This window comes from Phocoena sinus, chromosome 4, assembly GCF_008692025.1.
Source record: "Phocoena sinus isolate mPhoSin1 chromosome 4, mPhoSin1.pri, whole genome shotgun sequence".
In the NCBI taxonomy this organism is placed as follows: domain Eukaryota; kingdom Metazoa; phylum Chordata; class Mammalia; order Artiodactyla; family Phocoenidae; genus Phocoena; species Phocoena sinus.
Genome location: NC_045766.1, coordinates 134,113,959 through 134,140,682, shown reverse-complemented (window position 1 = coordinate 134,140,682; position 26,724 = coordinate 134,113,959). Strand labels below are relative to the sequence as shown.

General features: G+C 43.7%; 1 protein-coding gene and 1 pseudogene across 6 annotated transcripts in view; one reads left to right on the top strand and one right to left on the bottom strand.

Annotated features, from left to right (window-relative positions):
• LOC116752781 (interleukin-10 receptor subunit beta-like) overlaps positions 1-23,373 on the bottom strand; it is a 49,099-nt gene extending 25,726 nt beyond the window's left edge. For 2 of the 6 annotated variants that reach the window (XM_032629671.1, XM_032629672.1), the window contains exons 1-7: positions 23,099-23,306; positions 16,710-16,801; positions 15,164-15,205; positions 13,628-13,751; positions 9,948-12,278; positions 8,381-8,549; positions 3,192-3,322 (exon numbers count right to left, since the gene is read on the bottom strand). Coding sequence is in view for 4 of the 6 variants with exons in the window: in XM_032629670.1 (XP_032485561.1) it covers positions 3,192-3,322; positions 8,381-8,549; positions 9,948-10,108; positions 12,106-12,278; positions 13,628-13,751; positions 15,164-15,205; positions 16,695-16,764 (870 nt within the window). In the remaining 2 variants the exon portion in view is untranslated. Of the gene's footprint in view, positions 1-3,191; positions 3,323-8,380; positions 8,550-9,947; positions 12,279-13,627; positions 13,752-15,163; positions 15,206-16,694; positions 16,804-23,098 lie in introns of those variants that run through there. The other 4 variants (XM_032629670.1, XM_032629666.1, XM_032629667.1 and 1 more) reach the window with 4 other exon arrangements.
• LOC116752717 lies at positions 19,553-26,675 on the top strand (annotated as a pseudogene).
• Positions 26,676-26,724: the final 49 nt, after the last annotated feature.

Sequence of the window (26,724 nt, the reverse complement as noted above, 5' to 3'; positions counted from 1 at the left end):
CCCCCATATAGATAACATTTATTGACCTGTCAATCCTTTCCCCATTGCAATTCCTACTTGTCATTAGTCATGTTTCCACATATGTGGGTCTGTCTCTGGGATCTCCATTTGACTAGATCTTTGATAATGCTTTTCAATAAGGTTAGATGATTTTCTCCACAATGGGCTTATGACATCTTCTGTTAGATATCTTCCTTGTTTTTAAAATATTTTTATTACCATTGTAATGGTATTATAAAAACGGTATGTTTTCATTTAAATCGCATTATTCCATTTAACTGTATGATTCCAAGTTCAAAACCAGGTAAAACTAATCTATGCTGTTAGTAATCAGGAAAGTGGTTATCCTGGAAATGGGCAGTGACTAATAGGTAGGAGAGACTACTGGGGAGGCTGGTCATGTTTTCTTTCTTGATCTGGGTGTGAGTTATGTGGGTACATTGAGTTTGTGAAAATTCACAGAGCTTTTTGCTATGGTTTGTGTACTTAATTTCTTGGATGTTGAAAAGCAACTTATATAAAAGTATATTTGTTTTCTAAGTGATTGTTGCCAGTGTATAAAAATGCAAGCATTTTTATATTGATTATTTTGTGTGTAACTCATTGCTAAACTTATTAGTCCTAATACTTCGTCTCTAGATTCTGAATTTCTTACTTAGCCGGTCATATCATCTATAAATTACCATTGTCTCTTCCCCCATTTTTCAGACTTTAAGCTCCATAAGGGCACATTTTTTGTTTGCTATATTCACATCTAAATCCCCAGCACCTATAACATGTGGACACACAGTAAATACACAACACGTATTTGTTAAATGCAAAAGAGGAGAAGGAGGGGGAGGGGAGGGCGAAGGGAGAGAGAGAAAAGACAATGTTTAAAATTTTTAATATCTGTTCTTGATTAAACATACATACACAAACATACTAGACCTAGGGTGTTCTGTTTTACTATTCCTAGAGTTTTTACTTAAACACAGAGTAACAATTTTTAATGGAGAAATACCAGGCAGACACAAGATAACAATACCTCCTGTCATTACTTGGGGTTAACACAATAACAGGTATAAATATAATTGGCATATAATTTGGGTGCATTTTAAGGATGGGAAGAGCCCCAGGGAGACGTGGGAGGAGGGTTAGTAATGAGTTTAGGTGATTCAGGCAGAAGATTACCTAGGAGGTGATGGGTGTGGTGCTAGGGGCCTTTAAATCTCAAGGCTGCATGAGAAATATGAATGGGAGTGGAATTTACCTAAGACCTCAAGGCCAAAGCAGTACTTGGCCAACGGAAGAGTTGGAGTAAAGGCTGAGAGTAAACTTGCAACTGAACACTAACATAAAAGATTCAAAATATACATTGTTAAAGATACGAAGATAAAAGTTACACGGATAGATAAAAACCAACCATTCTTGCAATACAGGGATCATAGTATGGATGAAATCCAACACAGAGCAATTTCCTTCTCATAAGCTACAACCAAATGCCGTCTAGGTTCAAATACTAATTGTAAGTAAAACCTCCCAAAGCACCCCTCCCCCCAAACAATCCCTCCCCCAACCCAACCTGAACAAATAAGAAGAAAAAGAAGCGTACATCATCCATAACAAAGAATGAAATCATGCCATTTGCAAAAACTTGAATGGACCTAGAGTTTATCATATTAGGTGAAGAAAGTCAGAGAGAAAGACAAATATCATATGCTATCACTTATTTGTGGAATCTAAAAAAAATGACTCAAATGAACTTATTTACAAAACAGAAATAGATTCATAGACATAGAAAACAAACTTACGTTTACCAAAAGGGAAAAGGGACAGGGGTGGGAAGAGATAAATTAGCAATTTGGGATTAACATAAACATACTACTATGTATAATGTAGGTAAACAACCAGGACCTACTGCATAGCACAGGGAACTATAGTCAATATCTTGTAATAACCTATAATGGAAAGGAATTTGAAAAAGAATATATATATATATCCTTCCTGTACACTTGAATCACTTTCTGTATACTTGAAACTAACACAACATTGTAAATAAACTATACTTCAATTAAAAAAAATTTAAAGAAACAAAAGAATTAGAAAATAAAAAGCCTACACTTTTATCACCTGTGGAGGGATATTTATTCGTGGCTGTTAATAAAATTAGAAGAAGAGGGCTTCCCTGGTGGCGAAGTGGTTGAGAGAGAGTCCGCCTGCCGATGCAGGGGACACGGGTTCGTTCCCCGGTCCGGGAAGATCCCACATGCCGCGGAGCGGCTGGGCCCGTGAACCATGGCCACTGAGCCTGCGCGTCCGGAGCCTGTGCTCCGCAACGGGAGAGGCCACAACAGTGAGAGGCCCGCGTACCGCAAAAAAAAAAAAGAAGAAGAAGAAGAAGAAGGTGAATGAGTTCAAACGTAGAAAAATAAGATATTTCTGATAATTTTCTAATGTAGAAGGAAAGTGACACGATAGGGAAAATGAAAAATGATGGGCAAAGTGCTTGAGTCAAAGCACGTGAGGAGGCTTTAGAAATATGTAAGATCAATACCCAGACTTGGCTGAGTGCTAAAGGCTCTGAGCAGGAAGAATATGCCTCAGGAAGCAGAGAGAAAATATGAAGACAGAATGGCTGGTTTCACTAACAATGAACACAAATGAGAGCAACTCTGGGGGACAGTTATACTGCGATAAATGAACAAAAGTAGAAAAAATGATTAATGCCAGCAGAGCTTTGGAGAAAGGTGTCCATCTCTATGTTGACACTAGCATTATAAATTAATCCTTTATATTTTTATATAAGATAAATTCACTTTGTGTATCCATTCCATGGAAGTAATCCAAACTAAAAAGACAACCTGTATAAAAACGTTCATTGCATTGTTCATAATGGCCAAAGACAGACATTGAAAGGAAAAGAAATCAATCCAAATGCCCTACAGTTGAGAAATGATTAAGGGAAAAAGGAGACATTAATAACAATGGAAAACTATGTTGATTATTGAAAATCATATGTGGACGAAGTATAAAAAGAAAGCAGAAAATTCAAAATAGAGGTTTATAGGGACGGAAAGGAATCCAGAGTGATAAAACACCTTGATGTTTTGAGACAATGGGGTTCTCTTCTGTGTAAATATTTAAGCCTACAATAAAAATTCTGAAGTTAAAATGAAAAATAAAGACAGGAATTAAAAAAAAATACCTACCAAAACTTTGGGGAAATTATTTCTTAAGCATATGTAACCGATCCGTTTCAGCATCGCTACAGTACTTATGACGACAGCAGCCACTAAAAACAGAGTAATTATTCCTCCTATTGTGGCAGATTCTGATGACTCTGTTGACGAAAATTAAACGGCTTTAATTCAAAATAAATCCAACGAACAATTGCGGTTGGGAATAAATGTACATTGATCTGGCGGTGGAGGGGTTTATCAAGGGGGCAAAAGTTGGAAAAACTATTGTTAAATACCAAAGAATGGAAAGTAATCCAAGTACACATTTTAAAAAAATGATAAAAATTCAGTTTCTAAGAGTAAAATTTCTTCCAGTAGATAATTATGCTCTATAACTGCACTGTCCAATATGGCAGCCACCAGCCACGTGGGACCATTCAGGTGTAAATTATCAAAATTAAAAAAAAAAAAACTTTCTGAGTCACACTAGTCAAGTCTCCAATGCTCAACAGGCTCAGTTAGCAGGCACGGCAGGCAGGGAGGAGTGGAAAAGGGGAGTTTGTCTGAAGAAAACAACTGCGTCACCCTGAAGCTGGACTTTGGCCACGCCAGGAGCCTTGAACTTGCTCTGTCCTGTTATGAGTTCTCCTTTAGTTTCCTGTCAAAATTACTTTTGGAAAATCTCAATTTTCTGAATGAAAATAGTTTTCTTCCATAAGTCCAACTGGACTGAGAAGAAATCAATAGTTACATGACTAAGGCTCTCTTAAATTTCCAGAAAGACTTTTCTTAATATTAATCCTATAGCCACAGCCTCAGGCAAAACAAATACAGGAGGGGGCTTCCCTGGTGGCACAGTGGTTGAGAATCTGACTGCCAATGCAGGGGACACGGGTTCGAGCCCTGGTCTGGGAGGATCCCACGTGCCGCGGAGCAACTGGGCCCGTGAGCCATAACTACTGAGCCTGCGCGTCTGGAGCCTGTGCTCCGCAACAGGAGAGGCCTCGATAGTGAGAGGCTGGCGCACCGTGATGAAGAGTGGCCCCCGCTCGCCGCAACTGGAGAAAGCCCTCGCACAGAAATGAAGACCCAACACAGCCAAAAATAAGTAAATAAATTAAAAAAAAAAACAAAAAACAAATACAGGAGAGGAAAAAGTAAAGATGGCTCATATATTTTTAAAGTCTTTCAAAAGGTTAAAGAATGAACAGAAAGAAACTCAGTGAAGGTCTGCTCCCTCAGATGGCAGAAGATTCACAAACCCCTTTCATTCCCATCAAGAATGAATGGGTCATCTTCAAAAAATCTACAAACAATACATGCTGGAGAGGGTGTGGAGAAAAGGGAACCCTCATTTACTGTTGATGGGAATGTAAATTGGTAAGACCATTATGGAGAACGCTATGGTGGTTCCTTACAAAACTAAAAAGAGAGTTACCATATGATCCAGCAATCCCCCTCCTGGGCATTTATCCAGAGAAAACCATGACTAGAAAAGACACATGCACCCAATGTCCATTGTAGCACTATTTACAATAGCCAGGACATGGAAGTAACCTAAATGTCCATCAACAGACGAATGGATAAAGAAGATGTGGTACATATATACAATGGGATATTACTCAACCAAAAAAAAAAAAAAAGAACAAAATAATGCCATTTGCAGCAACATGGATGGATCTCGAGATTGTCATACTGAGTGAAGTAAGTCAGGGAGAGGAAGACAGATACCATATGCTTATATGTAGAATCTAAAAAAATGGTACAAATGAACTTATTTACAAAACAGAAACAGAGTCACAGATGTAAGAAAGAAGCTCATGGTTACTGGAGGGAAAGGGGGGGGAATAAACTGGGAGATTGGGATTGACATATACACACTACTGTATATAAAACAGATAACTAATGAGGACCTACTGTATAGCACAGTGAACTCTACTCAATACTCTGTAATGACCTATATTGGAAAAGAATCTAAAAAAGGGTGGATATGTGGATATGTATAACTGATTCACCTTGCTGTACACCTGAAACTAACACACATTGTAAATCAACTATATTCCAATCAAAAAAAGAAGAATGAATGAAGGCATGTCGTATCAATGGCAGTTCTACAATCAGATCTAGCCATAAAGGCACACCTTTATAATACAAAATTCTTACACGTATAGAGCTTCCATTCCTGAAGAGGATTCTGTGAACCAAAGTGATTTCTTTGGAGAAGCAATGATGTCAGGGAATTCTGACCCATGGGTCCACCCCTCCTCCTGCCTCCACCCTCTACCTGAAATTGCCCCCCTCTCTGCACCCTTTCTGCTTAATTTTTCTCCATAGTACTTACCATCACTTGACACACACTATATTTTATTTTTTAATCTTGTTTCTCTGTCTCCCAATATAAGATCTATAAGCTCAGGAATTTTTGTCTGTTTTGTTCACTGCTGTATCCCCAGTATCTAGAAAAGAATCTGGCACATAGCAGACCCCTGATAAATATTTGCCAAATGGGGAATTCCTGGTGGTCCAGTGGTTGGAACTCTGCGCTTGTAATGCAGGGGGCACGGGTTCTATCTCTGGTCGGGGAACAGAGATCCCGCAAGCTGTGAATGCATGTGGCACGGCCAAAAAAATTTTTTTTTTTTGTCAAATGGATAAGCACAGCTTTCCCTCAGGACCTTACTGAAAAAACCCAACCAGTTAGTTTAATGTTTGACAAAGGGGAGACATTCCTCCAGCTCTCTGGACTAAATTCCCCCATATCAATACTGCCTTAAGATACCAGTGTTCACCACTGAGTCCCAGTAAGTTAACTCTGATCCCAGGTCATCCTTCAAGAATTCCCCACCTGGTCCCTGAGTTTGGCTAGTTGAGGGTGGCTCACACGGCCAGTTTGGATAGTGAGAGGGGCCATGTTATATGAACCTACTTGGTTCCTGAAGTTTCAGACAAGAATTGGGACATGAAATAAGCCTCCTTCAAAACCCTAAATGATGGGGTTTTGGAGAACTTCCAAACCTTGCCCTATGCCTCTCTTCCTTCTGGCTCTTCCTGAGTTGTAACCTTTTATAATAAACAGGAATCTAGTAAGTAAACTGTTTTCCTGACTTCTGTGAGCCATTCTAGCAAATTATCAAAGCCGAGGAGAGGATTGTGGGCATCTCCGATTTATAGCTTGTTGGTCAGAGTCCACGTGACAACGGGACTGGCGTTTAAGTGGGGGAGGGGCAGCCTTGTGGGACTGAGCCCTTAACTTGTGGGATCTGACGCTTTCTCCAAGCAGATGGTGTTAGAATTGAGTTAAATTGTATGACGATGAGCTGATGTGGAAGAAGTGTTTGGTGTGGGAAAAAGCCCCCCACAGGTTTGTGGTCCAGAAGTTTTCTGTCGCGCAGAGGAGAAATAATTTCTTCATTCAATTGGTTTCACAGTTCTGTTTGTTTATAAGATCATGGTATAGTAATTAACAATAATAATAATAATACCTGGCCTTTGTCCCTGGTTCTTGGCACAGAATTTCAAAAACCCCTGGAATTTCCTCAGTGATAGAGTGCCTTTTAGGGACCGTATCTGAGTTTATGTTAATGAGCTGAACTTCTGGAAATTCTGGTCCCACCCCTGACCTCTAGGGAGGGGAGAGGGGCTGGAGATTGAGTTAATCACAAATGGCCGATGATTTAATTAACCATGCCTACGTAAAGAACCCAATAAAAACTCTGGACGGTGAGGCTTGGGGAAATTCTGGTTGGTGAACATATCAAAGTATAGGGAGGGTGGTGTATCCCGTCTCTGCAAGAAGAGAAGCTCCTGCCCTTGCAGCCTTCCAGACTATGTACCTCTTCATCTGGCTGCTCATTTGTATTTTCTATAATAAAATGGTAAGAGTAAGCATAGTGTTTTCCTGAGTTCTATGCGTCATTCTAGCAAACTATTAAATCTGGGAAACTCTGAATCTGTAGCCAGGCTGGACAGAAGTGTGCGTAGCCTGGGGACCTAGGACTTGTATGGCAAGTTGTAGGACTTGTAGGACTTGCTGGCATCTGTGGTGAAGGCAGCCTTGTGGGACTGAGCCCCTTAACCTGTGGGGCATGCGCTAACTCCCTGCAGTATCAGAAATGAATCGAATCTTTGGACACTTGGTTGATGTTGAGAATTGGTGTTAGAACACAGATATGTTAATTTGTTTGGGGTTTACATTTTTGTAGGCATGAAGAATCTATATGCAGTTTTAGGTTTGCCCATATTTAACTGACATTATATAAATTATTTAAGCTAAATTCATGAAATAAAATTGGCCTGTGTATCATTCCTTTAAAATTAGCCCGTGTATCACTTGATTCTGAGGAATACTAGAGAACAAAATCACACTGCCTGGAGTTACAGCAAACACCAGGCACCTTGATGTGTCAGGCACTGGTTAGTGAAGCTCACTTCAGACACAAATAAGCCATAGCACTTACAGTCACTTCCTTATAAATCTCATCTTATTTTATTTTTACTCTGGTAGATCAGAGCATTAAAGAAACTCTCACTGGGGTTGGGGAATTCAGAAAGGCTTCTTTGCGGGGGAGATTTTCACTTTTGGCAAAACAGTTGTAGACCTAGTGACTTCCCGAGAAAATAATCAGCAGTGGATGTTCCTGAGGCTGAAGGACTGTTCTCCCTGCAAATTCCTCCATTCGAAGGAAGGTTCGGGGAGCATGCTGTTTACTGTTCTAATGCTTTGGTCACAGAAGGGCTTTCGGCATTTAGCAGTGACTATCTCATCCACACTGGCCAGTTTCTCTTTCAACTATGAGCTACAGCCAACCTTCCTGAGAGCCAGGCCACATATATGAAGCTTACCACATCCATCATTCTACCCTTTGATACCTCTACAGGCAGTTGCTCCGGCAACCCAGCCTCCTCCAGCACTTGGTTTGAATAATGGCTGGGCTAAGGGCACACAGAACTGAACTTGATCCTGACTCCCTGAAATAAAAGCATTTCCACTTCAGGAGGATTTCTGATGTTAAAAAGGAAGATACCTGATTGTCCCCATGGTATGGCAACATAAAAGTGACTTCACCACATGGTAGAGACTGACTGACAGAAAACATCTCTGTGATGTGCCCTGGTTGGAAGAAATGCCTGTGCTGCTCCACAACTTTCAGATTCTTTTCTTGAAACAGGTTTTCCCTCAGAGTAAAAGCAAAACATGAATTTTCAAAAACTGTCATTACCTGATTTCCATCCAGGTTGAAAGAGGGTACATTTTAAGGGAGATCTCTTTATTTTTCTTGGATGTTTAGGCTCAAAATAAACAGATACACAGTAGTTTGTTTTTGGAATTAACTTGTCGATGACATAAATGAAATTTTCAGTGACGTTTCCATTTATTTGGGGTTTATGCTATAAAAATAAACAAAAAAATCAGTAAGACTTTAAGTGAGCATTTCATTTAGAGGCAAGCCTTAAGAGAGTCTTTGGAGATTTGTCTTCAAATCTTAAACAGGGATAGAAATATCATAGGCTTGGCAAGAAAAAGTATTTTATAAGTTACTTGGGGCAAGCAATTTATCACAAAACTACATGTACGTGTATACACACACATACATGCACACGCACACACACACGCACACCTACATTTTTAAACCATGAAATCTAGTCTAGCAACTTCCTTTTACAAATGAGGAGGAAAAAGTCCCAATGAGGAAAAAAGGTCTCCATGATGTCATGTTTGCAGTAAGATAATCTTGCAAAAATAAGAAAATAAGATTATCCTATTTCATTAATGATATGTGTCTATACTTCAGAAACTGCTTTTATACATATTAACTCATTTGATTATCAAAAGAGTCTGCAAAGCAGGCATTATTCCCATTCTCCAGGTGAGGAAACTGCAGCTCAGAGTGGTTAAGTAACCTCCTCAAGGCCACACAGCTTATCTGTGGCAGAACTGAGGCTGATGTCTAGTTTCCCTGTCTTCTCCTTAAAAACACTTTGCCTCTTCTTCCCCAGCTACTTCTGTTCCATTTTGGAATTAAAGAGATGATCTGAAGGTTCTTTCCTGAAGAATAACTTTTGTATAATGTTTCATAGTTTTCAAAGTACATCCTTACCAGTAGTTTTATAAATGAGGATTTTCACCAGCTCAAATACAGCCTTCTATAATAATATTTTTCTGCAAGCTTATATTTGAAAGGAGGAGGAATTATTTTTTAACACCCCGCCCCCGTAGCAAACTAAAAGCTCATGCCTGGAAAACAAGCAATGAGGAAGAAAAAGGACAGAAACCACAAGTGCCATGGTGAGAGGGCTGTCCTCGAAGGGAAACTGCAAACCGACAGTGGAGAGTCAGAACGTCTGGGTTGCATACCTGGCATAGTCGTTGTGGTCATCGTGTGATCTTAAGTCGGCAACGTTTGCTGCCTGTTTCACCGGAAGCTCCCTCCCACTGTGACTCGTATGCGTAGTCCCTGCTCCTGTCGTGCTCATGAGATTCCGTCCGCTCTCATCTCCTCCCCCAGACACTGCTCCCTGCCCTGCACGCCCCGGAACATTCCTTCTTCACACGAACATGCTGTCATTTCTTTCATCTTAAAGAGTCCCTCCCTCGACCTCACTTTCTCCTCCAGCTACCACAGCATCTCTCTCCTTCCCTTTATAGAGAAACTACGGAGATCTCTTTCCTGAAGTCAGACCACACTGAAGCCTAGACCCTTCAGTTTTAATTGTTCAAATCATTACAGATTTTTTTTTTTTTGGCAATGTATTCATTGCCAACTCAGTACCGTTTTGACCACTTACCTTCTTAACGGTCCCCCCTGATTGTTCTTCAATTAATGCTAAGTAAAACTGTAATTCTTCCTCATTTAGTATCTTGGGAGCGACAGACTGAAAATTCACATTGACACTGATGTGGTCTGTAAAACCAACAATCTCAAACTCTGGTGGGTCCAAAGGCAGTGCTTAGAAAACAAAACAAACCCCAAGGTCAGTCAATAAATAGCATAACCGTAATGATACCATTGTCATGATACAACCATACCTCTTTACAACTGTCTTTTAATTCCCCGTGGCCCTCGTTGAGGTATGGGTTATATATTTTTTTTATTGGTGAAAAACTGAGAACAATAAAAGTGAAGTGATTTGTTTACTATTACCACAAGAAATGGAACACAGATTTGGGGATGAAAGTCAGTATTTCCCCAATGTTCAGGTTGTATTCTAAACACAAGAGTGAAAATGACTTCTTCTCATATAATAATAATAATAATAATATATAGACATTGCAGAAATATCAGAAAATACAGATAGGATCGTCTCTGAATGTGGTTAATCCTCTTTTGTCCATGCTGTACGTGTGTAAATATATCTACACATATAAAAACTGAACGAGTGTACACACACACACACACAGACAAACTAAAATTAAGTCATTCTTACACTGTTTTGCATGGTATATGTTTTCACTTATTTCATAAACATATTAATGCATGTTTATCTACATCATTACCTGGCAAACTATGGCCCATGGGTTAGATTTTGCACAGCCTGCAAGTTTGGAATGGTTGTTATTTTTGAAAGGGTTGTGAACAAATGAAGGATATGTGACAGAGACCATACATGGCCCACAAAGCCCAAAGTGTTTCTTCTCTGGCCCTTTATAGAAAGTCACTGACCCTGATTCTTCATCATAATTTTTCACAGCTAATTCTATTCCACTAAGCGGCTGTCCCATGATTTAACTAATTCACTCTTTTGAACATTTAGATTGGCTCTAAGTTTTCTGAATAGAATCTATACATCAATGAGTATTCTTAGAGCTCAATCTTTGCATTTGGCTGTAATCATTTCTTTAGGACAAATCATTAGAGGAATTCTGGATTAGAGCAGGCACATGTTAAGCTTTTCAATACATACTGCCAAATACCTTCAGAAAGGCTGTGTCAAAGCACGCTCCCTGCATTTCCTCTAAACCTGGGTATTTACATACTTTTAATATTTACCATTTTGAGTCTTGAAAAATGATATCTCATTACTATTTTAATATACATTCTTTAATGGTCTGAGTACCATGTTCTATAAGTTGGGCTATTTCTTTTCTCTGTGGACACATACACAAACAGGCAAGTCCACAATTCCAGAGAATCTCATAAGTATCTAAGTTTGCTACAGCAGGATTCAGTTGTCCTCTGAATACGTGCTTTGCTAAGCACATATATGTGAGTATACACCTACACAGCCTTTAAGAGGACCCTGAAGTCGAATCTTTCTCTTGGAAACAGGCTGCAGATCAGGACACTGAAGAAGTGTTGGAGTCTGGCTGAGAGCCACTGCCAGCTGCTCTGTAGCTGTTAACACAAGTGCCAATGGGAGTTGACTCCAGTTGTAGGGAAAGAAAGAGAGGGCAGACCCGCTCTTGGGATCCAGTCTTCTCTGAGTCTGGGCCCCGCGTGCGCACACACCTGGGCATTCACACGTGCAAGAGCTACTGGGCTCTGATCTGGGGCAGGGGCTGAAGTATTAGGAAAACATTGGCCCAAGGAGTTGTGACAGCTCTTACAGGCCATCCGAACTCCGCTCCCCGCTTCCTGTCGGGCTGTGAAACAACGCAAAACGTAGCAGCTTCTATACACCAGAAATGAACACAACATTGTAAATCAACTATACTTCAATAAAAAATAAATTCAAAAGAAAAACAGCAGCTACTACTGCCTGAATGCCTGCCTCGTACAGGCATGGATGCAAAGGACAGGTTAGCATTCCACTTTTTGGAGAAGAAAATGGAGGCTCAGAGAAGAAAAGTCACCACTCCATGGTTACAGAGTTGGAAGTAGCAGGGCCAGGAGGTGAACCTTAGCCCTGCATCTAAAACACCTTTGTAGAACTTCCAACTTCATGGCAAAGCACATAACGATGATCTTGGTGATGATGATGAAGATAATAAACAAGATTGACTCACTGTCCATTGCCAGGAAGAAAGAGCCCATACAACTGACCAGCGCTGCGTTCCCTCTGAATCCAACCACTTTGGGGATGTACATTTCTGTCATGTTTACCCACACATCTGTTAGGTCACAGAATGATCTTGTGATATTTGTACAGTCCCCAACGATCTTCATATCTTCTTGTTTACTTTGAAAGGCAAAGAAATAGTAAAAGAAAACTTTAGCATTTATGTGACAAGAATCCATTAACTGCAAGCCCCACTTCCACATTCTTGTCTAGCTCTGCTCAAATGTCCCTGTGTTGTCATCTGCCCTCACCACCTTATTTCAAATGGCACACCTTACTCTGTGCCCCCCACCCCTCTCTCTTGATCCCTCTTTCCTGTCTCTATTTTTCTTCATACCATTGGCACCGCCTGCCCCATTATATCTTTGTTTACTGATATCTCTGCCTACCTTCAGAATGTCTGCTCCAAGAGAGCAGGGATTTTGGTTCATGGTTTGACCCCTGGTGTGTAGTAGGTGCTCAGTAAATATCTGCTGTGTGAATGAATGAGCAAATGTTGGGCGTTCATGGCAGAGGCCCCAGATCTCCCTGCCCCTACAGCACAATCATGAATGCCCCTCGCTGAGAACCTCTCTCTATCTGGCTGAGGACCACATGGTCCAGTCCTAAGTCAGCCTGTGCTATATGGGGACAACACAGACATCTGCTCTCTTAAGCTTTAGAAAGGTAGGTGGGTGATACATGTGACTGCCTAACGCAGGGAGAAACTTAACAACTTTAGCAGGTACCAAAGAGAAACCCACAAGAGGCCCTCCAGGGGGTCAGTCAGCAGCAGCAAAGAGCTATAAGCCAAATAAACAGCCAACGAAAGGACACCCCGAAGGGCTACTGGATCAAAGTAATGGCTTAGGAGGGTGATTGTTAGATGTGGGAAGAAGAGAGCCAAAGAGGGCTCCATCCATTAGGTCATGAGTCCCTCAGCAACCCCTAAGTAGGAAGATTAGCACAGAGAAGGTGCACTCTGCGTTGGTTAGTGACCAAGCCAGACTTTGGATCTGGGCCTGTCTTAGTCTGGGCCAGGCAGCTTTCTGATGTGCCACAAGCCTCCCTGAGTAAAGGAAAGTAAACACAACCCATCAATATGGTCACCAGATCTTTGGACTTCTGTCCTCAGAAAATGTGGCACTTTTCAACACCCAGACTTACTGAGTTAGAGAAATAATTGTGAAAAACAGACACAATAATTATTTTGCTTCTGAGGCTTTGACATGTCGAAATTAGCTTTGGTTCTAAATGCCAGCTTTGTCAAAAATAACTCTGGGTTGTTAAAGTATTCAGTGTAATTAAAAATGGATGGGTCTTTTGTCTTTAGACTTTTAAAGCTCTGATTGAAAAACCGAAATTGAGAAGGGGCGAAAGAGGGGGAGAGAGAGAAAAGCTCTATCACAAGTAAGATCACCTCCTCCCCACTCCTCACATTATAGAAAGATAATATATTTAGCAAGAGAAAAATGAAATGTCAAACCGACCTCATGATGGTGTACCATAATGTATAGTGAGTTGGTACAATTGAATGGTTTTTTAATTCCCATGATAAGATTGACTGCAAATTTCGTAAGGTCATCTTTAAAGTGCAAGATTCATTTGAAAAATCTAAAGGGAACAAGAGGAGAAAAAAAAAAAGAAACAGAGATTGAAATTTGGAGCCCAACGTTGTACCTCGGCCACTGTTCAAACTGTCCCTTGAGATCTGGAGCCCGACACTTCTAGCAGAGGAGCCCTCCCAAGAGCCCTGGGATCTTGGAAACACAGAAGGAACTGGTTTGGCTGGACACAAGAAATGAGCTAATATGATTAATAGATAAGCAACACATTTTCAGGGTGGACAAGCTTAGGAAACAGGAACTCAGCACTTGTAAACAGAATTTGGGCTCACCCAATTATCACTGACTCAGTGGCTGTTTGGATCAAAACAATCTAGGTCATCCTGGGCCACCCCATCCTCTCAAGTCAACCCTTAACCCCTCCTCCAGTGCCCCTAAGTAGCTTGGCCCATGGCAAGCTTTCCCTCCTCTGAATTCCCCATCACAGAGAGGAGAGGGAGAATGTGTGTCCAGATTGAATCTTCCATTTCATCCCCAAGCCTATGCTGAAGTATTGATAGGTGCTATTAACAAACCCATTTTACAGACTGTGAAATTGAGAAGTTGAGTTATGTAATGTTAGGTAGCTGGGAAGTGGCAGCAGCAAAGGAAACTTCACAGCTACATTTGTCAAACCCTGCTTTATATGGTTAAAGTTTCAAAAAGCATCTAAGTTTCCTGTGGTTAGGACCTGGGCCTTGGCTTTTTGGTTTCTAAATCTTTATCTCACAGGGCTCATCACAAGGCTGGATACATATTTAATGCATAGTGATGTTCTGTGGACAGGTTTATATGTAGGTAAGAAATTTAGTTTAAAAAAATGTGTTTTCCCTTATCTGGTACCAGGTACCAGGTACCAGGTGGAAGAATGCAAATTAATGGGAAATTATTTCTGGATGATTTTTTGTTTGGTACAGTCTGTGTCTCCTCATTCTTCTACTAGTGAGAATATTAAGAGGTGAATATTCTTTTAAGGGGTTTAAAGATTAACTCTAGTGTTAATTTCTTATAATAGTTTTATGAGACAAATGTGAAAACCAGTATTGGCTAAATTCTCCTTTAACAGGGAAAGTTTTTTTTTTTTTTTTTGTGGTACGCGGGCCTCTCACTACCGTGGCCTCTCCCGCTGCGGAGTGCAGGCTCCGGACGTGCAGGCTCTGTGGCCATGGCCCACGGGCCCAGCCACTCCGCGGTATGTGGGATCTTCCCGGACTGGGGCACGAACCCGCGTCCCCTGCATCGGTAGGTGGACTCTCAACCACTGTGCCACCAGGGGGAAAGTATTTGAGGAAAAAGATTCAAACAAAATGGCAACAGATCTGGGATCAGGAATCATATTTCCCACACTTTTGACTTCTAAATGGTCACTCCAACACTCTGACCCTTACACAAAATTTTGTCAAGCCAAGAAAAATCTCTTACCAGGCAAAACATACGAAATACCAAACATGAGGCTGATGTGCACTGGGAAGAAGAAAAACATGTTAGACAAGCAACAACACTTTCACCAGGTTCAATTTACGATTGCTACTCTGAGTCTGGGATTCTTCCTCACAGATGTATTTATATTGGATTGAGACTTTTCTTGCGCTAAAGAAAAAAGCTCAAGTAAATGGTTCTTTTTTTTTTTTTTTTTTTTTTTTTTTTGCTGTACGCGGGCCTCTCACTGTTGTGGCTTCTCCCGTTGCGGAGCACAGGCTCCGGACGCGCAGGCTCAGCGGCCATGGCTCACGGGACCAGCCGCTCCCCGGCACGTGGGATCTTCCCGGACCGGGGCACGAACCCGTGTCCCCTACATCGGCAGGCAGACTCTCAACCACTGCGCCACCAGGGAAGCCCAAGTAAACGGTTCTTAGAGAGCTGACTTTGGTATCAGCAGCTCGTTGTCTAAGGATGTTTCGTCCTGACCGGATCCAAAATAAGATGTTTGGGAGCTGATCCTAGTCGTGAGGGTTGGCTGGTTGAGGGACTGTCCTGAGAAGCAGTCATCTGTCTGGAACAATTCTCAGAATATGAATAAGCATGTTGCTAATTAAAAAACTTCCAAGGTAAAGATATTTACCAGGGTTGGTGGAAGAAGAAAGGCCTTGGTGATGGGAAGTGGGGATGCTCATTTGTTTCCTGGATGTCACCACGACTTGGCGAGTCGGGGGGCGGGTTAGGGGCATTTTTAGTAGGTGGGGGAACAAGGCTGTCATATACTCTCCAATGCATGGCACTTGTCTGGGGAGAAGTGACCAACTCATGGCTACCTTACTGATAAACTATGGAACAGATGGCACAGTGATACTGAAATAGAATCAAAAGAATGGTAAAGAAAAGGCACACATGAATAGGGCTATGGAAAAAGAAATCAATAATAAATGAAGTGTGGAAATCAAAGCTCAGGGATGACTTTTTGGTTTTGTGTTGAGGAGGGAGATAAGGCGTCTGGCCTCTTTCCAAAGTAGGAATAGAGTGATAAACTCCACCCTGGATTAGAATGAGGGTATTAAGGGAAATTACTCTTCAAATTACAGTGAGGCTAACCCCGTTCATTATTGAGTCTTAAGTTAATTATTATTTGTTTGTTTTCCTAAAACAACAGTTAGGGCAGAAACCCATTGTGAATCAAACCATTAACGTTTGTTTCCTATCTACGTTCCAATTGGCTCTTTTTTTTTTTAAACATCTTTATTGGGGTATAATTGCTTTACAATGGTGTGTTAGTTTCTGCTTTATAACAAAGTGAATCAGTTATACATATACATATGTTCCCATATCTCTTCCCTCTTGCGTCTCCCTCCCTCCCACCCTCCCTATCCCACCCCTCCAGGCGGTCACAAAGCACCGAGCTGATATCCCTGTGCTATGCGGCTGGGCAGCTGACACTGGATCCTCAAGGCAGGGAAATCAATTGGCTACTCCCTAATAGGGTCCCTGGCAATGGAGCTATGAGAAAAGTAACACTTACCCATGGGATACATACCCATGGGATACAAATTAAGTGGTCCAACCGCTGAGACATTCTGGCTCAAAACCATCTTTCTTATTTTATATGTCCTTTCTTTACTTTCACATCTGAAAAGCAATCAATATTAGGGGATCAAAATTCTGAAGTGTCTAATTAAACTGCAAAGATAACGGGCAAAGACAAGACAATGAAAGATCAGCAAGAGATTCCTGATTCCAGGCCCTTCTGGGAGCTGGACCATTTACCCCATTACACGAGCAGCTTTACCTCAGCTTCTGGGACCAATTCCCTACCTAGGCAGGTAGAAATTTTAAATTTAACTTTTGAACAGATAACACAGTCATTTGGTTCCAAAACTTTAAACATACAAAAAAGTAAATAGTGAAAAGTCTTGCTTCCTTCAGAAAACTATTTTTATTTGGTTTTTTGGTGAGTTCTTCAGAATATCTTCATGCATAAGCAAAAACAAACATGTACTCTTATCCCCCCCCCAGCCCTTTTTTTTTTTACACAGAGATAGCATATACATTCCCTGTCCAATTCCTGCTTTTTCTACTTAAAAATATATTTGGGAGATCTTTCTACATCAGCACCAAAGAGAATTTCCTTGTGTTTTTAAATAGTTGCATAGTCTACTCTATGGACATACCACGATTTATATAATCAGTCCCCACGACGAACATCTGAGTGGCCCCCAACTGTTTCTGCAATGGATAATCTTGGAAATGCCTTATTCTGCACATGTCAAGTCTAAGTGTGAGAAAGATTCCAGAAGGAGGATTGCTAGGCCAGAGGGTGTATCAGTCAGGGTCCCAGCAGGAAACAGCACGTTCAAGTTAGGATAACTTGAGGAAGATTTTAATCAAGGGACTATTTACAAATGTGTGAGCCAGATGCAGGCCAACCATAAGGAAGAGTGTAGTATCTGAAACTAACAACAGCAGGGGTTCTTATCATCCTGGGCTTGAGGCGCAGGGAGAAGATATCAACACTGGAATTTGGAAGGAGAGAATCCTGTGTGAGGAGCTAGGATGTAAGCCCATCCTAGGTGACTGTGCAGCGAGGGGGCTGAGGGATAAACATTCCTCACTGTCTCCTCTTACCTGGGGCTCCCCATTGGCTGAACCCAATCAGAAGTCACAGGACAAGGCTGCGGGCAGCTCTACCCATACAAGACAGGATCCCAGGGCACAGTAAAGGGTGGGCAAGGTGGAGGCTGGGTTTGCAGGGGCAGACAGAAGAGACCTGGCACAAAGGGGCCGTTTGTAATTTTTCCTGCTTTTTTTTTGGCCGCACAGCGTGTGGCTTGTGGGATCTTAGTTCCCCGACCAGGAATCGAACCCGTGCCCTCTGCAATGAAAGCGCAGAGTCCTAACCACTGGACCACCAGGGAAGTCCCTGCATTTGTAATTTTGATCAAAACAGTCACACTCTCGCCGCTTGTGGCTGTACCAATGTACACAACTGCCTGCGACGTGTGAGAATTTCTGCTTCCCCACAAAGGAAGTGCTTGTGGGGATGGATAATGATTATGATCTTGATAACCATCAAGCTCTTGGATTTCTAAAAATTAAATTCATAAACGCAAAGTTGTCTTCAGACTAATATTCATTTTGTATTTCTCTTATTCTGGGTAAGATTGAGCATGTTTTCATATATGGAAGAGCTATTTCCTTTCTTGTTAACTGTCTGTATCTTTGTCCATTTTTCTATTGAGCTGTTGCTTTTTTTTCTTATTGGTTCGAAGGAGCTTTTAAAGTATAAGGGAAACTGTCCCTTTGTGATATGAATCACGTCTTTTTTTTTTTTTTTTTTTTTTAATTTATTTATTTAGTTTTGGCTGTGTTGGGTCTTCGTTTCTGTGCGAGGGCTTTCTCTAGTTGTGGCAAGTGGGGGCCACTCTTCATCGCGGTGCGCGGGCCTCTATCGCGGCCTCTCTTGTTGCGGAGCACAGGCTCCAGACGCGCAGGCTCAGCAGTTGTGGTCCACGGGCCTAGTTGCTCCGCGGCATGTGGGATCCTCCCAGACCAGGGCTCGAACCCGTGTCCCCTGCATTAGCAGGCAGATTCTCAACCACTGCGCCACCAGGGAAGGCCCTGAATCACGTCTTTTTAAATTTTCCTCTGCCGTTGTCACTTTTCTCTGTCACTTGTCCTTTGATTTGCCTGTGCTGTGTTTTTTTAAATTTTTTTTTTATTTTTTATTTTTATCTGTGTTTTTTAAACCATGCAGAAACTTCTGGGTTCTATGCTTTCAGATTTAAAGGTATTTTCTTTCTTAGCACCTATATTTTGAGTTACAGCTAGAGAGTCTTCCTCCCTCCAAGGTGAGAAAGGAATTCTTCAAACATTTTAAGGAACCCCCAATCGGTCTCATTCCTTCTCTCCCTCGGAGCTTTTGTCTCCCTCCATCCAAACAACTGGGTATTCTTCAGTCCCCCAAAACACTGAGGCAGCATCAAGCCCCGAGTCAAAATGAAAATGGGAGCATGCCTTGAAGTAGCAAACTCAAGAAGCAAACCAGACTCAGGAAGGTAGCCAGGAGGAAGAGAGGGTCCCCCCAGGCACACAGCCAGCTCAAGAAGCACTCTCTCATGCACAGGGATACTCAGGGCCAGTGCCACTCCCCACAGGTGCACACATGCACTTGCACCTGAAGGATGCTGGGAACCCTCTCCTGTTGCCACCCAGCACAGCAGCCTGGGATGGGCTTGGGAAAATCAAACCCTGAATCTCCCCTTTTCCAAGGATCTGCTATCCCAATCCACGGCGTGCTGGTGACGCTGAAGTGTCTTTAAACCTCTGCTCCTGGCCACGCTATGTACCTGAATCAAGGCTGACCTAGAAACTTCACCCGCGATGGACCAGCTAGCCACGCCCTGGGTGAGGCGGGCTGGGGGCAGCTTCCAGTCTGCCTGGCCTACCCTCCCTGTACACATGCCAGGTGGGCATCAGTGCAACATGGGAGTCTCCCACTGGATGCAACCCAGCTGCTGCCCCCATGAAGAGTGTCAACAGTCAAGGGGTGTAGAGAGAGAGGCCAGGCAGGGTCCCCATCCTGCAGAGAAGGGGCGAGTAAGACCCAAGTGTGAACTGAGACTCCAAGCCTGCCGTGTGTTCCATTGTCCCGCCGGATTTCACTAACAAAACACAAGTTCAAAGATAAAATGATTAAGAATTTCAAGACAACCACAGGAGAGCAATCAACCAAGTGTGGGACTCTTCTACATGCAGGGTCCCTGGGGACTGAAGCCGGCCCTGGCTACAGTGATGAGAGTAAGGAGAGCTTCAAGAAGCCTGATCTGTTTGGAGTCCCCGAGAGTTTTAAGGAGCTTCATGAACAAATCCAGGCAGGATGCCAAGATGGGAAATTAGATTTTCCAAGCAAGCAAGAATCTAGTACCAGAAGCCTAACTGGAAGCGGAGTATGAGTCACCAGGAACAAAGAGAGGGAAGAGGCGTCCCCTGGCCCAGCGCAGGAGAGCGGGACTTCTAATTGTGTAGTGCTGTGTGTGTACATCTCAGCTGCTGAAGACAGGGAAGGTTTTGCAGATGCAGAACAAAGGCAAAGATGTGATACCATCAGAACAAAACAGAGGGACCAGAGGCCACAAGACAGATGACCAGATAACAAGGGAGTCACACGCAAAGTGGCATTCTACAACCCTGGTGCGCCCAGCACCTAGGGAACGTCCACAACCGTGCAGGCCCTCTGCTGAGGAGTAATGATGGGAGATGACATCACATCTCACAAAGATATCTCTGTGGATGTTCTGAATGGATACAATATTATGGGATAAGTTGAGGTGCCTGGATAGCTCATGGGTGGTAGGTGGCAATTTTGACTTGGAATCTTTTGGATTTCTCTAGAAAACCCTGGGTGAGACCTGATAGCGTGATAGTCAGGAGGACTTTTTAATGTGTTTCTAGCTTGAATTCAAGTCTGCTGTTTTGTGTGCTATGAAATGCCAGTTGTAACTCGGCGATTCTTCACTTGGATTAAATGCTCACGTTCGCACTTAGATCTGGCTTTTGCACAATATAAAGGAGAATGGTAAAATTCATGCTAGTAATTAAATTTATGTTTTTTACTTAGAATGATCTTCAATAGAAAGAAAAAAAAGGGCAAGTTGAGAGACATCATTGAAGAAAAGAAAAAGCTTTATATTTCAGTACCTTTGGTGGTACTTTTTCCTCCTTTTTAATCCAATGGGGCCCTGCATTTTAATTTTGCTCTGGGCCTTGCAAATTCTGCCACCAGCCCAGCCTGTAGTTCACTGCTGCCTGACAAGAAACCAAAGCCTTAGGTTGAATTCAAGGCTGCCACCAGCCTTTCCAGTGTTCCCACTACTGTCCCACACAAGTGCGGAGCTCTGGACAACACATCACATCCTGCTCTGACACTCCCATCACCACCCACCCTGCCCCCTCCCCGACTCCCCACCCAGCAATCCTTGCCATTGCTACCCAAACAAAAAACTATCCATTTTTAAGGCCCAGCTCAAAGAGATGCAACCTGGGCAAAATGATTCTTCTCTGAATTTCAACTCCTCCTAAACAGACAGACAGACAGACAGACAACCCTCACGGAACTTGCTGCCCCCTATTCTCCTGGTAGAGAGCAAAATGCTGTCTTTTCTCCTACCCAGCACAGCCTGACACCTTGCGCATCTTTGCTAATCAATGAATGAATGGATTCAGAAAGACTCTACAAATAAAACTACATACTTTTTCTCCTGGAAATTAAAAAAAAAAAAATACAAAAAAAAGCACAAAGAAGAAAGTAACAATCATCTTTATTTTCACCACCAAGCACCAACCATTGTTTACATCTTGGCATATTTGTTTCTAGTTTATGTCTTGTTTTGGTAAAAATACTTCTACACGCTCATTAAAAAAATTAAAAATAATGTATAAAAGTAAAATCCCAGCATCCTGATATTTCCATCATTAACATTAGGTGAACAGAATCCCAGAGATCTTTCTGTGCATAGACACACACAACACACACACTCACACAGATGTTTCTGTCTAAATTTAATTTTCCTTGGAAAAAAACTGAAGCAAAGGCTGAAGAAATTGTTGACATTTGAATTATTTCCGTAAGAAAGAACAGCTCCCTAAAATATCCCTCTAAAGTTAAAGAAAATTACAAAAGACATTAAGAAGTTGGAATATGATCTTTTCACAGCATTCTAACTGTTCGACCCTGTTTACTGATCCATGCTTTCAAACAAGAGAACCAGGACTTCCTTGGTGGTGCAGTGGTTGGGAATCAAGTCATTTCCTGCGACAAACAGGTCAAACCGTATCACTGATGCGCACATTACTAGGAAACATTTTCTTTAGAGCAAATTTTGCTATGGCCTCGCTTCCTCCCCTTTCGTCTCTAAGCCAGAACTGTAGGGGGGAGGATACTTGGAAACCTGTCCAAGATGCTGGACAAGTGACGCAAGGCCTGTTGGTCTCAGCCGCCGGGGTCAGTTAGTGTGACACCTGGGGCGGGGGGGGGGGGGGTACTCTGCACCTCCCACCTCGTTCCGCTCAGTTTCTAAGACTTTTTGCCAAACAAAAGCAAGGAAATCGAACAAACATTAAAAGAGAGAGAGAGACAGACAGACAGACGGGACATCTAGAGTTTCTCAAAGCCATCGCTAGCCACACAAGTGGGTTGATGGATCCAATTAACTGGGTTTAACTGGTTTCTTTGGTCAGGGTTGAAACGCGAGCGTCGACTCGCACCCGGTTCCTCATTCTTTCACGACCCTGGAGGGGGACCCACTCCTGTCCCCGCGACGCTGTCCCATCGCCCCGTCCTCCTCCCGCTTCCAAGCGATGGGTCTGAAAGGACATAGGACACTCCAGCTCCGGTGGCCCCTCCGTGACACTCTCTCGCCCGGGAACAAGGGATGGCTAAAGTCAGTTTGCTCTCTTGGAGGGCGGGCGGAAAACCCCGGACCGGGGACCCGAGCCGGTAACCCAGTTTTGCAAGGCGCTGTGGATCGAGAGGCGTTTTACTTTTGAACTTGACAGTGGCTCTCATCTCGCAGCGGCCCGCACCCTCGGTGTGGGAGGTGGTGGAGCCGCAGGGCTGGGCGCGTGAAGACGGCTCCCAGGAGGGGCGAGGAGCGCGGCACGGCCGGCCAGGGCCGAAGGCAGCGCGGCCGCGGGGGCCAGTCAGTGGACCCACTCCAACGACCCGCGGGGTCGCGGGGGGCGTGGGCAGGGGGCGGCCCCCGGGAGAAGGGCGGCGGCAAACCCCCCCCCACCCCGGCCCGGAGCGTCGGCGGGAGCCCGTGGATTCCGGGTCGTGGGAGAGACAGGAATCTGGAGAGGGATTCCGGGAAGCTGCTGCGGGGAGGCGGCGTTCGCCCGGTCCCCGCCACCCCAGTAGTCCCACGTTACCTCGGCTGTTTGGCCTCGCCGTTGTCCTCAGGGTGCCAGCCTCGGGCGCACCCTCCGCAGCCGGGCTCCGCCGCCACCCCTCCGCACCCCTGGTCGGCGCTCGCGACCAGGATGCGCGCGGCTGGCGGCCCCTTCGGCAGTGACGGCTGTCGTAGGGCAAAGGCGAGAGAAGTGGCGGCGTTGTGGCCCTCAACCTCCGCTCCGAGGATGCCCCGGATAGGTCCTCGGGGTCTCCTCCCCGAGAGGTGGAGCAAGTCTTTAGTGCGGGCGCGCGCTCCGAGCGCCGGCCCCCAGCGGAGAGCTCGGGCCCGGGCGGGGCGGGGACACCAGGTCTTGGTAATTTACCCAGATTTATTAAGACGGCGCCTTCCGCCGCCACCCCTCTTCCATGTAAGCTCCCCTGGGGAGGAGAGAAAGGATTTTGGCTGTTGTGTTTACAGCAGGGCTGGAACAGTGCCTGTCACTTAGAACAATACCTAGCACATTTAATCTACTCAATAAACATGTGTTGAATGAATGAATCAACGAAAGACCGAACGGGCTCTCTCCTGCACCACCCCCTCTTTACTAGTTCTACAAATTGCTCAGATCATAATTCTCCAATCAATAAAACAGGGATAAAAATAGCTATCATTGAGTCGTAAAGGCTTGGTATAGTTCCAGGCTCAAGCAGAACTTTGTAAACATGGTAAATATTGGCTCCCTCCCCCTTCTCTGTGGGTCTTTCCTCTGTGCTCCTGGTTGCCCAGTCCTCCACCGATCAACGTCTTTGGGGGTAGGTAGAGAGGAAAGACAGTCCCTCATTATTTTGTTTACCTATCATTTATATCCCATCAATTTCCAAAATAGAACATGAGGTAGCTTTCAGTAAAACGTATGTAAATTAAAAAAAATTATTTCTATTTATGTTTTGGCCGTGCCCAGGGGCATGCCAGATGCAGGATGCTAGTTCCCCAACCATGGTTGGAACCGTGTCCCCAGAAATGGAAGGGCGGATTCGTAACCACTGGACCACCAGGGAAGTCCCAAATGTATGTATATTTTAAACATTAAAGCTACTGAAATGTACATGTTAAAATCCTTTTGAAGGAGGAGAAGAAAAAGAAAAAACAACTAACCATCTAAGTAATTCTAATTGAGAATTCAGTTTCACTTTCAGTTTTCTGACAAGGGAGGACTAGGATGTTTCACACTTTTTGTAGATGTTAAAAAAGAACATTTTCATCCATCAAATTAACTAACATTGGCTGTTGCCCCTCCGTGCGAAAGGCACAGAGACGATCATAAGAGGATGTCAGACTGCTTCACATGTTACCCTTACTCTTCAAGAGGAGCAGAGTTTCCACCAGCCCCATAAAACCTGACGGGAACTCATCATGGGGCCTTGGTCCTCACAAAAGACATTCAACATTGAAAATATTTTCAGCAGCAGTTTAAGAGAAGATGCAGAAATAGTCTCTGAAAGTGGAGGAAAGCCAATTCAAAATTGCATGTACCTTTTTATAAAGACATATGCATATATTACAACTAAAAATATATCAAAATGTTAACTATGACTAATTGAAGATTGGGTGATTATATATGATTACTTTTTTCTTTTTACTTTCTAAATTTTCTAGGTAAAGATTTTTACTTATACAGTCAGGGAAAAGATTTGTTTAAAAACAAATGCTGGACTTCCCTGGTGGCACAGAGGTTAAGAATCGACCTGCCAATGCAGGGGACATGGGTTCGAGCCCTGGTCCAGGAAGATCCCACGTGCCGTGGAGCAACTAAGCCCGTGTGCCACAACCACTGAGCCTGCGCTCTAGAGCCTGTGTGCCACAACTACTGAGCCCGTGTGCCACAACTACTGAGTCCGCATGCCACAACTACTGAAGCCCGCGCGCCTAGAGCCCATGCTCCGCAGCAAGAGAAACCACCGCAATGAGAAGCCTGCGCACCTCAACAAAGAGTAGCCCCCGCTCTCTGCAACTAGAGAAAGCCCACGTGCAGCAACAAAGACCCATCACAGCCAAAAATTAAAAAACGAAAAACAAATGCTGTCCACCCCAAGATGTAAAGAGTTTAGTATTTGTCACTCCACTCTTCACAAGAGAAAAGCTGAACCAATGGTAAAATCAACTCTTCTTAGATCCATTAGTGAATGGAGGTCACAGGGCAAACTGCAGCCCCCAAAACTGGAGAGACGGGCAAATGCAGAGAATCAGTAGACAAGGAGCAGAAGCCTCAGAAAACAGGAAAACAAACCGTGCTTGACTTACTTCTGGAGGCTGAGCATGGACTAGCTTGAGAGTTAAAAACTCCTGGGGCGGGGGGGGGGGGGGGGGGGCTTCCCTGATGGCGCAGTAGTTGAGAGTCCGCCTGCCGATGCAGGACACATGGGTTCGTGCCCCGGTCCGGGAAGATGACGCGGAGCGGCTGGGCCCGTGAGCCATGGCCGCTGAGCCTGCCGCGTCCGGAGCCTGTGCTCCACAACAAACTCCTGGGGAAAAATCAGCCCGGATGTAGAGCTGGAGGTGCCTGAAAGCGTGTCTGACGCGGAGCTGGGCGGGGTAGAGAGTAGGGCTCAGTAGTCGGGATAGTGGGAGAAGGAGGAGGGGGCGGCAATCACTTAAAATTGGTGCCGAAGCAGGACCAGAGGCCTAAATTCCAGGAGGGTGAGAGAGTGCTGCGCTTCCGTGGACCTCTTCTTTATGAAGCAAAGTGTGTAAAGGTGGCCATAAAGGATAAGCAGGTGAAATACTTTATACATTACAGTGGTTGGAATAAAAATCGAGATGAATGGGTTCCAGAAAGCGGAGTACTCAAATACGCGGGCACCAATTTGCAGAAACAACAAGAACTTCAAAAAGCCAGCCAGGAGCAGTATGCAGAGGGGAAGATGAGAGGGGCTGCCCCTGGAAAGGAGACCTCTGGTCTGCAACAGAAAAGTGTTGACGTGAAAACAAAAAAGAACCAACAGAAAACACCTGGAAATGGAGATGGTGGTAGCACCAGTGAGACACCTCAGCCTCCTACAAGAAAAGGGCCCGAGGAGACCCGACTGTTGAAAATGAGGAAATTATTCATGAACAGAGTTGAAGTTAAAGATTCCTGAAGAACTAAAACCATGGCTTGTTGATGACTAGGACTTAATTACCCGGCAAAAACAGCTCTTTTGTCTTCCTGCCAAGAAGAACGTGGATTCCATTCTAGAGGATTTTGCAAATTATGAGAAATCTCGAGGAAACCCAGGTAATGAGTATGCTGTTGATGAAACTGTGGCAGAGATAAAGGAATACTTCAGTGCGATGTTGGGCACCCAGCTACTCCACAAATTTGAGAGACCACAGTATGCTGAAGTTCTCACAGATCACCCCGATCTATGCCTATGTCCCCGGTGTACGGAGTGCCACATCCACTGAGATTATTTGTACGTATCGGAGCAATGTTGGCCTATACACCTCTGGATGAGAAGAGCCTTGCTTTATTACTGAATTATCTTCATGATTTCCTAAAATACCTGGCAAAGAACTCTGCAACTTCGTTTAGTGCCAGTGATTACGAAGTGGCTTCTCCTGAATAGCATCGGAAAGCTGCGCTTATACTCACTCATGTTTGGATCTCTGTGAACACATTTTTGT